The sequence below is a fragment of the Hippocampus comes genome, unplaced genomic scaffold (assembly GCF_001891065.2).
Source record: "Hippocampus comes isolate QL1 unplaced genomic scaffold, H_comes_QL1_v1.1 scaffold108, whole genome shotgun sequence".
NCBI classification, from domain to species: domain Eukaryota; kingdom Metazoa; phylum Chordata; class Actinopteri; order Syngnathiformes; family Syngnathidae; genus Hippocampus; species Hippocampus comes.
The window spans coordinates 614,529-629,077 of record NW_017805071.1 but is presented as its reverse complement, the minus strand read 5'-3'; the positions used below and the strand labels follow the sequence as shown (position 1 = coordinate 629,077).

Sequence of the window (14,549 nt, the reverse complement as noted above, 5' to 3'; positions counted from 1 at the left end):
AACATACACACACACACACACACACACACACACACACACACACACACACACACACACACACACACACACACACACACATGGCTCACACGTATGATTTGACGGTCATTGTGGCTTATCGTCTGTGTGCGTGTGTGTGTGTGTGTGTCTTGGTTTGTAAACCGTCAAGGCTGACATCCATGTGCATATGTAGAGCAGCGCGTTGCAGAAGTCGGACACCCAAAACAGCATTGATGTGGCTGTGCTTTGGTGTGAATATTTAATCATCCTCAATCCACCACTTGAATTAGTCATGAGGACGGACACAGAATCGTCAGCAAATATAAACACTGCTGTTTCGGAATTTTTTTCGCTCTGAATATTTCAACCGTTCAGCCTCCACTTTGTCCGTTTCTTTTCTCCTCTCTTGCTCCCCTTGTGCTGAAGTGGTGAATATTTCAAATGGGGTAGTGGTTTTTAAATTACCCCCTTTTGGCTTCCGCTCACTTCACATGGTTTAGTCTGTGTTTCTCTCCCGCTCACACACACACACGTACGTCCTGGACTCGTAAAGCAAACAGCGACAAGCCGTAAAAGCCACTTTTACCACCTGACAAGGACAGGGGCAGGAAGAGGTGCAAGAGCCAGAAGTTAATATCTGACTTGGATGGTTTGGTCAGCCGCCAGGTCAGGAATTTCATGCTGCTGCGAAAACTCAAACACCTTAAATTGACAGTTTCACTCACCATTGGCTGCATATGTACAGTATGAGCCAATGGTTGACAAGGAGGGAAGCTGGGCAAGAGATGACTGCTTTTTTTCACTGGGAGCCCTCCTCAACCTCTCCACTGAAGCCACCAAAACCTGAAACAGTCTGTTGCAATTAATTTCAGCATGTGCAGTCTTTTTTTGGAAACTGTCATCGCCGCTAAAACGGCTCAGCGTAAGAACGTTCCGATGGAGTGAAAGTTTGATGCCGGACAGATGTGAGGCGGGCCATTTTAATCAAGAGGGCACGCTGATGGCCCAGAAAGCGATTGAGGGAGACGAGTTGCCATGGAGACGTCTGGCAAAATCGGGGCCCAAACAGTCTTCCGAGGGACCCGGGCTCACTGAGGCGGGTCATTCATTAGCAGGGACAAAGAGAAGGAAACAGCAAGACAAGTTTTGAGCATTGACGCTCTGCCCGGCTCACAACCAGGAACAGCACCAGACGCAGCGATTTAATTCTTTTCATGTCGTCAAAGGCTGAATGCTGATTTTCTGACTCCACGCCAACCTGCAGCTAAGGAACACACCGAAAGCAAAAGCAAAGCAGCAGTCAGGTGACAGTTGGATGGTTTATAGTGTTGAATGATAGAGTACACCACTTTTTCTGGATAGTCTTCCTTCCCTCCGCAATCAACAAACAGAAACACTTCTCCCATAGAACTTCACAACACATCGTTAACGCCGTTATCTTAAATGCCAGAAATAACATAATTCCCTCATGGGCGACGCCGAAATACACATGAGCCCATGGAAATGTAATTACAAGGTCGTTCTCTGTCTAATTGGTGTTATTTGTATTTCCCATATTCTTTCTTTTATGTGCCCGCATCTACATTATGTATCTATTTCCTGCCGTGTGTTTGGGTTTAGTGGATGTCAAGATGCCTGTCACCAGGCATTACACTATGAAAATGAAAGATGGAAAAGGGATCTTAAGGACGATTCAGACATGCCCTCCCGGATTTTCTTATCCCGCCTTTGGTACACAAGTACACAACTCCCCGCCCTTTGTACCTCCCAAGGAGAAATCCAAGGTGAAAGCTCACCTCTCAAACCCTCACCCACCGTGGAACATGCCGCTTCCGACAAGCTTGTGTTGTGGCAACAACAAGCAACAACCTTCACCTCCACTTCCCCCAGAAACCTGTCCTGACCTTAAACCAGATGCTGCATCGCTCCGGGGCATCTCCTCGGCTAACTGTTCTCCACTATACGCCAAGTACTCTCACCTTTCCCCCACCGTCCCACGGTCCTCACTTCCTGCTGCTCTCCCACTGCGAGGAGACGCTAATTACAGGCACAGATGAGTAGATTACAGCTGTGTAGCGTCGTGGGGGTGGGATGAGGCGAAGGGGGCCAACAGGTTGTTAACGTTGATGAATGCGATTCTATTTTCACCCTTATTGGTCACTGATGTTCCCGCGCCAGACCTCTCACCTCTTTGTGGCCGTTCACATTACATCCCATCACTGGAACCCAACTGCCATCCATCACGTCGCGGTTTGTAACAACGCCTAACTACCGCTAATCATCTCAAATCAATTCTAATTATTTCAGCTCGGCCCCAATTGCATCAGTGTCTCCTCTCGCTCAGGTCTGGGAAGAGACGGCAGCAATCACAAACCACACAATTCCGTATTGATGAATGAATCAATCAGAAGTTGGAGAAGATCCTTCATCTCACTGTCTTTGGGCCATTTTCAGGCGCAGCATCATTGTATCAGCAGTGCTTTGCTTTCTACGTGAATGCTTGGTTTGGATGAGTTTGACCTCAGTTCTATCAAACACATTTCAGGGGGAAGTAGATACCCACCAAAATCTCAAGAGTTTTCCCCGAAGAACTAAAGCTGTACAAACACAGACGGCAGGATAAAGTCCATATTTTTGTTCCCGTTGGACTTCTTGTAGGTGTGAGGTTTCATATTAGAGTGAAACATGATGAAATGGCTGCGATTGGCTGGCGACGGGTTCAGGGTAGATACTCCAGCTCCCGCCCAAACGGCAGCTGGGATAGGCTCTAGCGTGCCCGTGACCCGAGAGTGAGGATAAGTGCTTCAGGCAATGGATGGCTGGATGATGAGATGGCTATAATGTTTTTGTTTTTGATTGTTTTTAAACACGGTTCTAAAATATCAACTGCTTGAACCGGATATTACTGCAAACAGGATATGCTGCTCTCTCAACTTCGAAATAAACTTGAACGCTTTCCTTCCTTCTCTTTGAGGTGAACATTTAAAACGTAACCCGCTAGCTATTCACTTGGCTTTCTCTATTTGAACTGTTATCCCTCCACAAAAAATGACCTGACAAAAGTCTGCCATTAAGATTTTCCAAAATGTTGGCGTCATGCACGAGTAGCATAATGTTTGAAATGCAAACAATGAGTGGAGTTAAAAGTTAACATTTTATCGAGGAAGTGTTCATACCTAACCTTTTTCGGTTTGTGATTGTGTCATTATGAAATTGGCTGCCATTAGCCTATTAATCCCACGCACAAATACCTGCATTAACCCAAGGACCCTCATTTTTGTGAGTGTGTGTGTTGCTCATTTTCTCCTCTAAAGCCTCACTTAAAAACAGGCTTGAGCTCAACAGAGGAGCACATCGAGACAAAGAGCAAAAGTGTAAAAAGGTTCAGAAAGACATTTGGCATTCAAATGAAGAGAACCATCTGGGTGAGCGCACCACTTTTTTATGATAATCTCCCTTGTTAGGATTGGAAAGGTAGACCTTAACAAGCCTCGGTGAGCACTTTGAGCAAGTGCAAAGGTGTACATATAACTTACAGTACATTATCATAACCTGTTTGTTTCTGACAAAAGTAAAAGATAAAAACCAAAAATCAGCAAAAGGCCTTCCCCTGGGAACGGAGAACCTTTTAAGTCCATTAAAAACTGCGGGCAGGAGTGAGACAGGCCGTAACCTAACTGCATCAGACATGGAACCAGAACCCACAGTGTGGCCCAGACACATCAAGAGTTAAGAAACACATCAAGAAAAGGCTTTGTCTTTTCCCGCTGTTCATGAAGTCTTGCACAAATCAATGTGCCAATCTACCAAGGACGTCACAATGATTGCTTTAGTTTAAAGTCGGCGCGGCTGGACTGCTCGTTTGTTTTAACTGCTTAGGAACATACAACATACCTGAAAAGCGTCATGCCCCATTATGGCTCACTTTAATTCAGCCAAGGGTCAAGAACAAATGACGGTGTACACATTGTGAATCGATTTAGCCAACGTGACCAAGGTCTCATTGTGCAGGATGTGCCGGCGCAGAGTTTAGAATAATGAGCGTGAAGTCAGATTGGATGAAACGGGGGAACTGTGTTAGCACAATTCGCTGGCTGTTGGCAGAGTCGCTTGCCCCAGATGGACTAATCACGCTTGTCCAAGGCCGTGCGCCGGTCTGTGGGGCCTCGGCCCGCTCTGTGTCTATTCTAGCTAGACAGGCAAGCCAGTAAACTGACGGATGACACTTTGCCCTAAAACCTGATGGGACAACTTTGGCTTAATGACAGCTGATGTGTGAAGACAGTTACAAGGGAGAATCGAATGGATTCAAGATGGTATTAGACATCAAGCGCAAGGTAAGCGGATGGGGGTCTGAGGTGAGGATCATGAGCTAGTAAAAAACCACACAGCATGAATAGATGGCATGGAAATCCGTTTTCCATGACCCACTGTTTTATTGTTCCCAGATGCTGCAGGTAACTGCAACAATGTGAGATGGAACGATCAGCTAGCAATAGGGTAACAGATTATCCAAAAGTTAGAGATCTTAAAAAAATAAAAAATAAAAAACAACAAACTTCTGCCGATGATGATTAAAAAAAAAAATTGCATTACTGTGGGAGGTTTTCACTACATGGGACGAATGTGTGTGTACATCAGGGAATAGAGATGCAGTCCATAGACAGATATATCTCAGCAACAGTTATTTAAATTGGAACAGATCCCTAGATCAATTGGGCCACACATAATTTCCTTGTCAGCAGTGCACTCTCTCTAGTAGACAGTGCCGATGATTAGGAATGCAGGCCCACGAGTCCAAAAGCCAGAAAGGAACACTGGGGATCATTGAAACCTCAACTGGCCGTTCAGTGAGTAAAATTTATGTCTGACTGCTGTTTAATTGTGCGCACTAAACCAGAGCCCACAGTGGTAAATGAAACCTTGCTGAGCGGCGTTACTGCACACGAGAGCAAGAGGAGTGTTGAGAGATGACATGTGAACAGGCGGTGGGGGAGCATGGTTGGTAGAAGTCAAATAAAAAAACAAAAAAAAGAAGAAGAAACAGCAGTTACTTACAGACGAGACAGGCCAGGGTTCTTCTGAAAGAGCAACTCTGGAAGGTGCTGCAGTTGATTACGGTTCAGGCGCCTACGGCAGGCAAGAGGATATGATCAGCCGGTGAATGCGTGTGTGTGTGCGTGTGTGTGGAAGCTGTGAATAATTTCTGCAAGATGCAGTCGAATCAGAGTAGCCACGGGCTATTGTGTTTCAGTCTCCGCTGAATGTCACATAAATATCCACGTGAAAGTTCAGGGGGAATTAAACTGCTAAGTCAAAGACAGCACGGTGAATTATCTCTACAAAGTGACATTACAACACAGCACTAGGGTAGGATTACATCTAGCGCTCTCTTTCGGGGAGTAACAATTCCCCCAAATTCCCATTTGGTAACAAGTGAATCACATCAATTACGTGTGAGAACATGTGTGGATTTGAAGCGAGTTTTATCCATACGCAATGTTTCTTGACTAGAACAATGGCTGGCAAACACGTCATATCCAAGGCTGGCAGGCTATATGCAAATAGACCATTTTCAGTCAATGAGGAACAGCCTGTTGCTAATTTGTTGGAAACCGCAACTCTTTCTCTCTGCGCCGAGTACGCGAGGCCCATGGGAGTGAATGCAGTGGCTGTGACAGAGAGGCTGCAAATCTGAGCGACAGGCTTCTGCCGTGCATAGCGCACACAGTTCAACACAGATGTTGGTACCTGTGCAACTCACTCCGGAGAATGACCAAGATGGCGCTTCAGTGCATCATGGTAATTAACAGTGTGCACCGCTGCCCACGTCACAGCCCCTAGCCTAGCCACTGGTGGGTTTGTGGCTATCTTTAAATATCGAAGAACCTGCCACTGAATTTCTACGATGGTCCGGGGATAGGAAACGCTGTATATCTAACCATTTGAGATTATTAATGTGGGTTTCGGATTAAGGGAAAGTCTTTTATGGTTTGAGCACTAACCGCGCGTGCCCATAAAGTCATCTGCGGCATCCAATTCCATGTGGCTAGCACTACTGATTTGCTCATGTGCCGGTTGAGGTGTGGTTGGCCGTATTTGCCCATGTCTTTTCAGGGCTAGTTTACAAGCTGCTGAGGAGTGATGGTTCTGTCCACATGGGTCTCGGCGTGCGGTGAGAGCGGCGGGTAACAAGTAATGCTCCCGGCACCATCTGCCCACAGCGGCATGACAGGAAACTGCCTTGTAGTCCATCCACATTTTATGGACAGCTCCTCTTGTTAGTCACGTTACACTCAATTAATGCCTGGGCCCACTAGCTCAGGTTTAGAAATATAATAAAAGTGTCTGTCTGCGGGATGGTACTCACAGTCTCTCGAGCTCTTTCATGTCATCAAAAGCCCCACGCTCGATCACGGTAATCTGATTCTCCATCAGCTGCCTGCAGGGAAAGGAGTATCAGAGTTACAAACTGTAAGATGGACTGGCACTTTTCCTGATGGTCAAAGTATCCGAGGTATGCTTGGCGGGACTTCTGTTAGTGGGTCTGTATTCACACTTGGGTGAAGCAAAGTGAACGCCTCACAAACACATGGAGGTCAGAGGTCAGCGGTGTGGATGGGAAGGCAGTGTCCACACATAATCTGAGAGAGCGCGGCTCTGGTGTGGTCCGTGGGCCTTGCGGTTGGGTAGAGACGAGACCAAATGCAGGGAAGGGGTGGAAGGTCAGCTTTAAGGAAACCAAGACTTTTTCAGACCCGTTTAAGAAAAAAAGGTCACTATGATCTAATTTATGACCTCTTATTAAGGCCACAAGGACAAGATAGCATAATAATAATTGTTTTGGGATATTTTTTTGAAATGCAGCTGTGCCTTGACCCCGTGTTGCATTCCTTCTGTGACCATGCTCGCAACTCAAAAAATGTGTAGCTCAAATCAACTTTTCCCATTAAAAGAAATGAAAGTGTCATTTTTAACAGGTCCTATTTCTTAGCCCATTTGTTGGTGTTGTGCATCGTTTATCAGCATTCAGCCATCAGGCAAATGCACAACATGTAATTCTCGTTTTATGTTTAGGTTGACAGTAAACTTCAACTGGGAGTGGCAAGAAACTGAAGTGTTTTTTCTTTTTTTGGGGTGGGAGGGGAGTGGGGGAGGGGATTGCTCACTATCTACAAAACTATTGCTTGTTGTGAAGTGATTTGAGTTGAGTTGAGTGTTTTGCTGCCACACCACACGCGCTCTTAAATTTATGCTGACAAGTCAAAGCAAAAAAAAAAAAAAAAAAGTCTTCATAAACATGGAGGCACACTACTCACCTGGCCACTGCCAAAGCTAGTTTCCCAAAAATGGGGTTTGGATGATTTTGAAGTGTTACAATAACACAAATTTGAGAAGGAGACTTTATGGGAGAAACAAGAGTGTTCCTTCATGACATATACAACTGTTCCGTGTTGAAGGCCACCTCTCCCGTCTCCCAGAACTCAGCCGTCTGTACTTCCTCGCCATCAAATATAAATGCTAATCACTGTTTGCACTCCATAAACATTGAGAAAAAAGTGCAATTCAGTTTTGATCCCTTACTCATGAATTTAGATGGGGAAAAAATATCAGCACTTTAGACTTACTGAAGTTTAAAAACGCACACACACACACATTATATATATATATATATATATATATTTTTTTTTTTAAAGTGATTGTCTTGCCTGGCATGAACACAAACTATTGATTTAAATGTGGCGCCGGACAAAGGGGATGTTAGTCGGCGGTGTTGACGTTACGCAGACAGCTAACAGCAAAGATATACCGCTGTTTCTTTTTGGTTCCTCCTGAGGGTTGCCTCGGGGTCAGTAGCATTAGATGTCAACGACGACCCCATTTTAAAAGAAAGGACAACTTTTTGGTAGATGACATGCATGCACGCATAGTGTATGTGTGTGCGTATGTGTGTGTCATGCATCGCATACAGAAACATGAGGTTTTATTGTCTTTCCTGACCTCTCTGACCTTGTGGTGACATTAAAAGTGGAGGGGTAGGTGATGGTGCAGACGGAATACAAGGGCAGACGACGAGAGGGGACAAGCAGCAGTGTGAACAAGGCACAGAATAGATTCAGTAGACAAGGCAAGAGGGATGGGGTGGCGAGGGGGAATAACGAAAACGGTGGAAAATAGGACTCCAAGGGGCCAGAAAGAATTGTGTGGGGCTCACATTACACTCAAAACATGCTAAATGTCGACACGGCTTCTCTTGCCGCTTTAAAAAAAAAAAAGAGCGTTTGAATTCCTGAAGTTACAATTTCAAAACAGTGCGCATGGTGATTATAGGAACAGAGGGCACAATAAAATGATGCTACAACACACAGTTCCCACTGAGAGAGAGAAGTCCATTACCTGACCTGCAACAATCACTTGGCTGCTTAATGTACTGTGGAGTACTTCTCCATAAGACCACTTCACTGAGCATATGCTAATGTGAGCTTTGTGACTATGCGTACAATTGTGTTTGTCGATCATGAGTGCATTCAGATCGAGACAAACGATACTGTTCTAAAGTTATAGGCTGCCAATCAATCTGTTTTTACAACGCTAAAAGTAGCATATTCACAAAAATATCGACCTCCACGAAAGTCAAAAGCAAAGACACTTCCTGTAGATTTGAACAATGACGGACAGGTAGAGGCATTCTGATTCAGATGGATGGATGATTCCATTTATTCCATAGTATTGTGAACGAGTGAAAATGAATTCCTCTCCTGACATGTTTATCTCGAGCGTCAACACATTTAAACGAATTAAAAGATAAACCGCTTGTATGATTGAACACATACAAAAAAAAAACCTACAGGAAAATAATTTTATAGAACGGACGGTGCACATGCAGGCGCCTTTAAGAGGCGGAGCCTGATAGGGTGGCGTGTGATGTCAGAGAGTGTGGAGGACAGACACAAAACTTACAGAACTCGGATGTATTTGAGACCAGCAAAGTCACTCTTGGTGATGCGTGTGAGATTGTTACCATTCAGCTCCCTGCAAAGAAGAGAACACAAAAAAAAAAAAACAAGCATGAATATTTCATCTTTATTTTCGAACTGTTCTCTCTTCGATTTGGAACCTTGCCAAAAAAATAAATGAATAAAAACTTTTGCACATTCTGTACTTACAGTTCGACTATACAGCTGGGAACAACTGTGGAGAAAATAGTCTTAAGAGTGTAGATTATTTCCTGATTAGTTTTAGGGGTAATATCTTTTCACAAATAGTGAGAAGGAAATGTAACGGCTTATTTTCCAGCTAAATAGGTGGTCTCATGCACCACAGATTCCAGCTGTTGAGGGTGGGTACCATCATGACAACACATGAGTTGTTCACAAATCATGCTCGACATTTTTGGCTTGTAGCGCATCACGGGGTGTGTGTGTGTGTGTGTATGCGTGTGTGTGTGTGTGTGTGTGTGTGTGTGTGTGTGTGTGTGTGTGTGTGTGTGTGTGTGTGTGTGAAGAAGACGCATATGCAACAAAAGGAATACGGTAAGTGCACCAAAAATTGGGGGGGAGAAAACACACATTCAAAGCAGCATGACTCACTATACTAGTATTCACATCTTGATCATGGTTTTAAATTGTTTTTCGTCAGTGTTTTTGTATTTTAGATTTTACAGTCAATTGTGCTCATCTTCCTTTAGTAAATTGAATGGCAACAAAGAATATCACTCCAAATCCCCTGTACTGTTCATGCTGGTGATACATTGAAACTAGAATGGCTTATTTTTATTTGCTCCATATCCTTCGGGAAAGGTTGTTCCAAATCAGAACAAATTGAAAGACAATCAACGACTCCAATGTGTTTGACCTTGCGGGTTCCACTGTACTCGGGTAACGTTTCAAAGTGGTTGTTGTGATAACATTCAAACATACAGCATAATCCTACTGGATTCTCATAAGAGCAGGCTTTTTGGGGATGTTGGCATTTCTTCTCCTTGGTCTATTCTAGAAGTGCAATGTGAGTACAAGACATTTGAGCCGTCTTTCTCTTTATTCTGGGAACTGCCAACCTACACCCTCAACCGCACCTCTTCTTGGCCATGTCCTTCCGCCATTGTCAGGGATTAGTGGGAGCCAACGGAGGGGATTTGGGAAAGGCCGCAAGGCCAAAAAGCTAAGTGTTGTGGATATAATGAGAGCAGATGTCCAGCCGAACGTTGACCGTCACTGCAAAATTAGTGAGGCAGAGCACTGTAGCTAAAAGAAATGTTTTGGAATGGCTTTTGCTAATCCAAGAAAATGCTCTCCAACGTTTGTACTCATATGGCAGCTGGGAAAGTAAATATTCGGCATGTTTGTGTGCTACTGCAATCGCGAAGCATTATTGGTCCACCCTGCCCTGACCCGCCTACTCAACTCCTCGTCCCGGAGCACGGCCCCCCAAAAAAAGAAAAAGAAAAAACGTGTTCCAAATCTACGCAGAAAGCAAGGGTCTCTTTCCCTCACTCGTCTAATGACCACTCGAGGGACTGCAGTGCTATGCAGTACTAAAAAGAATGGCCATTATAGACAGATGGCGTGGATGTGTGTATCTGCGTATGTGCGTGTGTGTGCGCGCGCGCACGTGTGTACACAGGTGCATTGACGGGCCAAGCGACAGAACCGCAGGAAATAAATAACGGACCGGCCTTCATTAGCCTGCGCTGTGATTCGTGCACATGTGGTGTTCATTCCAGGTGCTGACGCAGAAAGGTGCTTGCATGCATCTCAACCTGCGCACAAGTGCGGATAGCCAATGTCTCATTTCTCGGGTGGTCATTCCGGATGAGACCCTAAGGACAAGAAAAGGGATCGGACACAAACGAGAGGGGATGCAATGAGAAAAGTGAGAGGTAGCAGGAGGATTTTGTCGAAAGCTGATGCTCTCCATAAACAAATTAGACCACAGTTCCTCCTCTGGCGGCGAGTTCTCGCTTAATCCTGACCAAAAAAAAAAAAAATGTTGTTTGTCATAGCTTCTATCTCCACTCCGGAATTGACTCATTGACACAACTATGCAATCGCTTGAGCAGTTTCGGGAAAAAGACCACCAATAAAGCTGCTTTTGTTCATCTTGGAATGCAAGATAGTTTCAGAGTTGTGACATTTAGGTTGTGCTGAAATACCAGCCAACATCCGTGATGTGTTAACTAGCACTGGAGAAGCCACAGATCCACACGTTGACATTTTCTGACCTTCGAAACCATGCGAGGGATTGAAAGCATTTATTAAGTTTTAAATAACACTTTTTATTCAATAGTGTCCCTTCTACATTATTCATCCACTGTCTGAAGCAGGCTTATGAGTTTTGTACTAACAATGCAACGGAAGCCTGATAAGTTATGAGTGCTAAGCATTGTATCTCCACAGGACTGGTGCAGAACGTTTGACAAGCTATTTCCCGATGAGTGATCACGCTTTACTAGATGTAAAGTGCATAATTACAAAGAACGTCATATGTAGACATGGCCAATCTGCAAATGAACAAGCCACGGGCATGCGTTAACCACCGATGAGGTAATAGCAGTCGCCGGACTCCTACGCATTGTTTTGCTCTTGTGAAGTGAGAATGCCGCTTTTTATTAGTGAAAATAAAATCAGTCATTCGTAGTACAGTAAAAGGAATCCAAGCAATAGCTGTTGGCAGGACAGCAAACGCGCCTTCTCTCATTTCACAGACAGATGCTTTGTGGTTCGGACTTGCTGTGCCGGTTTTTGCATTACAGCGCTGCGGTATTACTCTCGTGGCAGAAAATTATTAGGTATGATACCCAGTTCACGCAGCGAAGGATTTCCACCTCCATCAGTCTATTCCCTAGAAACTTCTGTCAGGATTCCCAACACCGAAACGCTTCCCGGATAGTCAGATTTGCCACATCGCTAGCTCATGCTGACTCATTGGTCAGTAAATGAATGCATCGATTCTTATGTGTAGGTCTCGGTGTAATTAATAGAGACTCCTAAAGTTGCGTCATTGTGGAATTCAATGACATTTTCACGAAAACAGGTGAACTAAAGTCTCACAAGACTTTGAATCCCCATCAATGTTCATTCATGAAAACAAATGCAACTATATACTCTACATGTGCCTTAAATGAATGGAAATGAATATTTTTGGGAGCGTATCAGTGATGGATGTGTGTAGCCTGAAGGTGAGTAGAAGCAGACGGTCAAAACGATGCTCTTCTCTTGCTTGAAAATAGTCCAAGTCGAACGCCATTTGCTCACATCTCTGTAATTCAAATGGGCTCCGAGTGCTGCTGCAACACTGAAAAAGTCATTACGTTTATTTCCGCCAGCTGCATGGGGTCTCTCAGCAGACGGGAACATGGTTTGAATTGAGCAACTTTACATGAAATGGAGCCTGGAGACTGGAGGGAGAATAAGCAAACGCAGTGGCTAGCTCACACACAGATACAAATATCCACACGGCTTGCACGGAGAAAAGGGGCCGCAGAAATACACTTTATCAGTAAGTACAGCACACAAGTACACCTACTGACATGTATTAGAAAAAATGCCCAGAGGAGCAAGCAATCTGGTTCAGCTTTCCTAGCTGGATGGAGGGAAAGACAAACTATTTTTGGTTGTAGTGTTTTTTGACTGACATGAAGCATTAATGCAGAAACACAGCAGAACTTAAACAAATGAGTGCCGTGGAAAAGTACAGACTCGCCGGCAATGTACAACACTGAGGCCATAATATAAATCAGTATGAAGCTATAGAACGTTTTTATAACTTTGCATCAAGTTTTATGAACGTGCCTTTATCTGGGCTGCGATTCAGCTTTTACGACTTGACAACATGAATTAAGAGTCAATGATTGAGAGAAGAGTGCCGGTTGCGTTGACGCTGTAGTGAGCAGACACATTTGAAACACATTCATAATACAAGGGCTAACTTGCATTTATTAAACAGTTATCCCATTTTAAACATGAACGACGTTCAAGTGTTTACATTTTTCTCCAATGAACTTGTTGCTGTCATTATACGTGCCATCATCAATGCGCAATACGAAGCGTTCATCCAACAGAGTGGCTCGCAAATTCTAACAAGACCCCATGCAAATGTTTTGTTTTTCTCTACATACTGTACACTGTTAAAAATAAAGATAGAAGTGTGTGTATATATATATATATATATATATATATATATATATATATATATATATATGCATTCTTTTTTTTGTAAGGTTTAAGTTCAAATCGCTTCTTCCTGTGTGGTTTAAATGTGCAGTAATTGTCTGGCATTTTAGTCGCTGTACATGTAATCACTGCACTGTCATTTGTGATACACACCAATGATGGGCTGTACTCAGTGTGTACGTGCATGTCACTCATGATATGCAGCATCATAGACTAGCCTCCAACATAGTTTACATGCAACTCCAATATCATTTTTTTCTGTGACTTTTCCTTTCAGGGCTGGCGACTATACTAGGGTGTTCCCCACCTCTTGTCCCAAACTTACTCTGTCCAGGCTACAGCTCACCCATTACCTAATTGAGAATAAGCGGTATAGAAAATGGATGGATGGATTTTTTTTTGGTGGGCCAAATGTTGCATGCAATCATGATTATTATATAACGACTTACTGAAAAAAAAAAACATCTAGAAATAATATATGATAAATTACATTTTGGTCGTAACTTGCCCAACACCGCACATCAACACCCGCCTCAATTGAAATGACTTATTAATGTGTGCATATTTTGCCGCGGTGTCACGGTTGCAAGCGTCGCAGGACCATTTGTCTAGAGCAGGTTTTGCCTGGCAGGGAAGCCAGAAGCCGGCGGATTGAAGCTCCGTGACCGCACGCTTTCCAAACTCCTCACTGCGTCTACAAGCTGGCGACAGAAAACTCAAAGTGCTGTGGCCAAAGCGCGGCGGATCATTACCCACAATCACATGCTGATAATACTATTCAACCGCATGAGCTGACAGTTTTTGAATGAACGACAGCGGCTGAGAAGCAGAGAGCAGACTCTGGAGCATATAGGAGTGACAGCAGTGAAACACACAGGAGAAGACGGGATAGGCTGCGCAGGAATTGTCACCCGATGCTGAAAAATGACAGTTAGGGAACTGCGTTGCTGTCTGGGAGAAAGCGACCTACATATTAGTTGCTCCAACACTAACACGGCTGCACCATGCGAGCTCACAAAAACCTCAATGAGTGAAAGTCTGAGATGGGGCGAGAGAACGCAGACCAGCGTGGCCAAAATAACACACTTAGAGTGAACTGGAACACTTCTGTCCACACTCAGAGGTCAGATTACTCCTTTGAATTGAAATGTGGCTTTCAGACATGCAGGCCCTCAATTGCACATTTTTAGCGTGTGCGTCAATGAGTGTGCAGCGCAGTGGCTAAAGACTATGTCTGAGAGCGTGTTTCCCGCCTCTTGGGCTCCTCTAGGGCTATTTACAGTGTTCATTCTGCGCAGTCAGGCCTCAGGAGGGAGAGCTCACTTAGACGTAAACACACACACACACACACACACACACACACACACACACACACACACA

General features: G+C 44.3%; 1 protein-coding gene across 6 annotated transcripts in view; it reads right to left on the bottom strand.

The window, feature by feature from the left end:
• Positions 1 to 14,549, bottom strand: part of slit1a (slit homolog 1a (Drosophila)) — a 96,228-nt gene that overhangs the window by 74,184 nt on the left and 7,495 nt on the right. For all 6 annotated transcript variants that reach the window (XM_019864659.1, XM_019864660.1, XM_019864661.1 and 3 more), the window contains exons 2-4: positions 8,959 to 9,030; positions 6,368 to 6,439; positions 5,056 to 5,127 (exon numbers count right to left, since the gene is read on the bottom strand). In XM_019864659.1, coding sequence (XP_019720218.1) covers positions 5,056 to 5,127; positions 6,368 to 6,439; positions 8,959 to 9,030 — 216 coding nt within the window. The remainder of the gene's footprint in view (positions 1 to 5,055; positions 5,128 to 6,367; positions 6,440 to 8,958; positions 9,031 to 14,549) is intronic.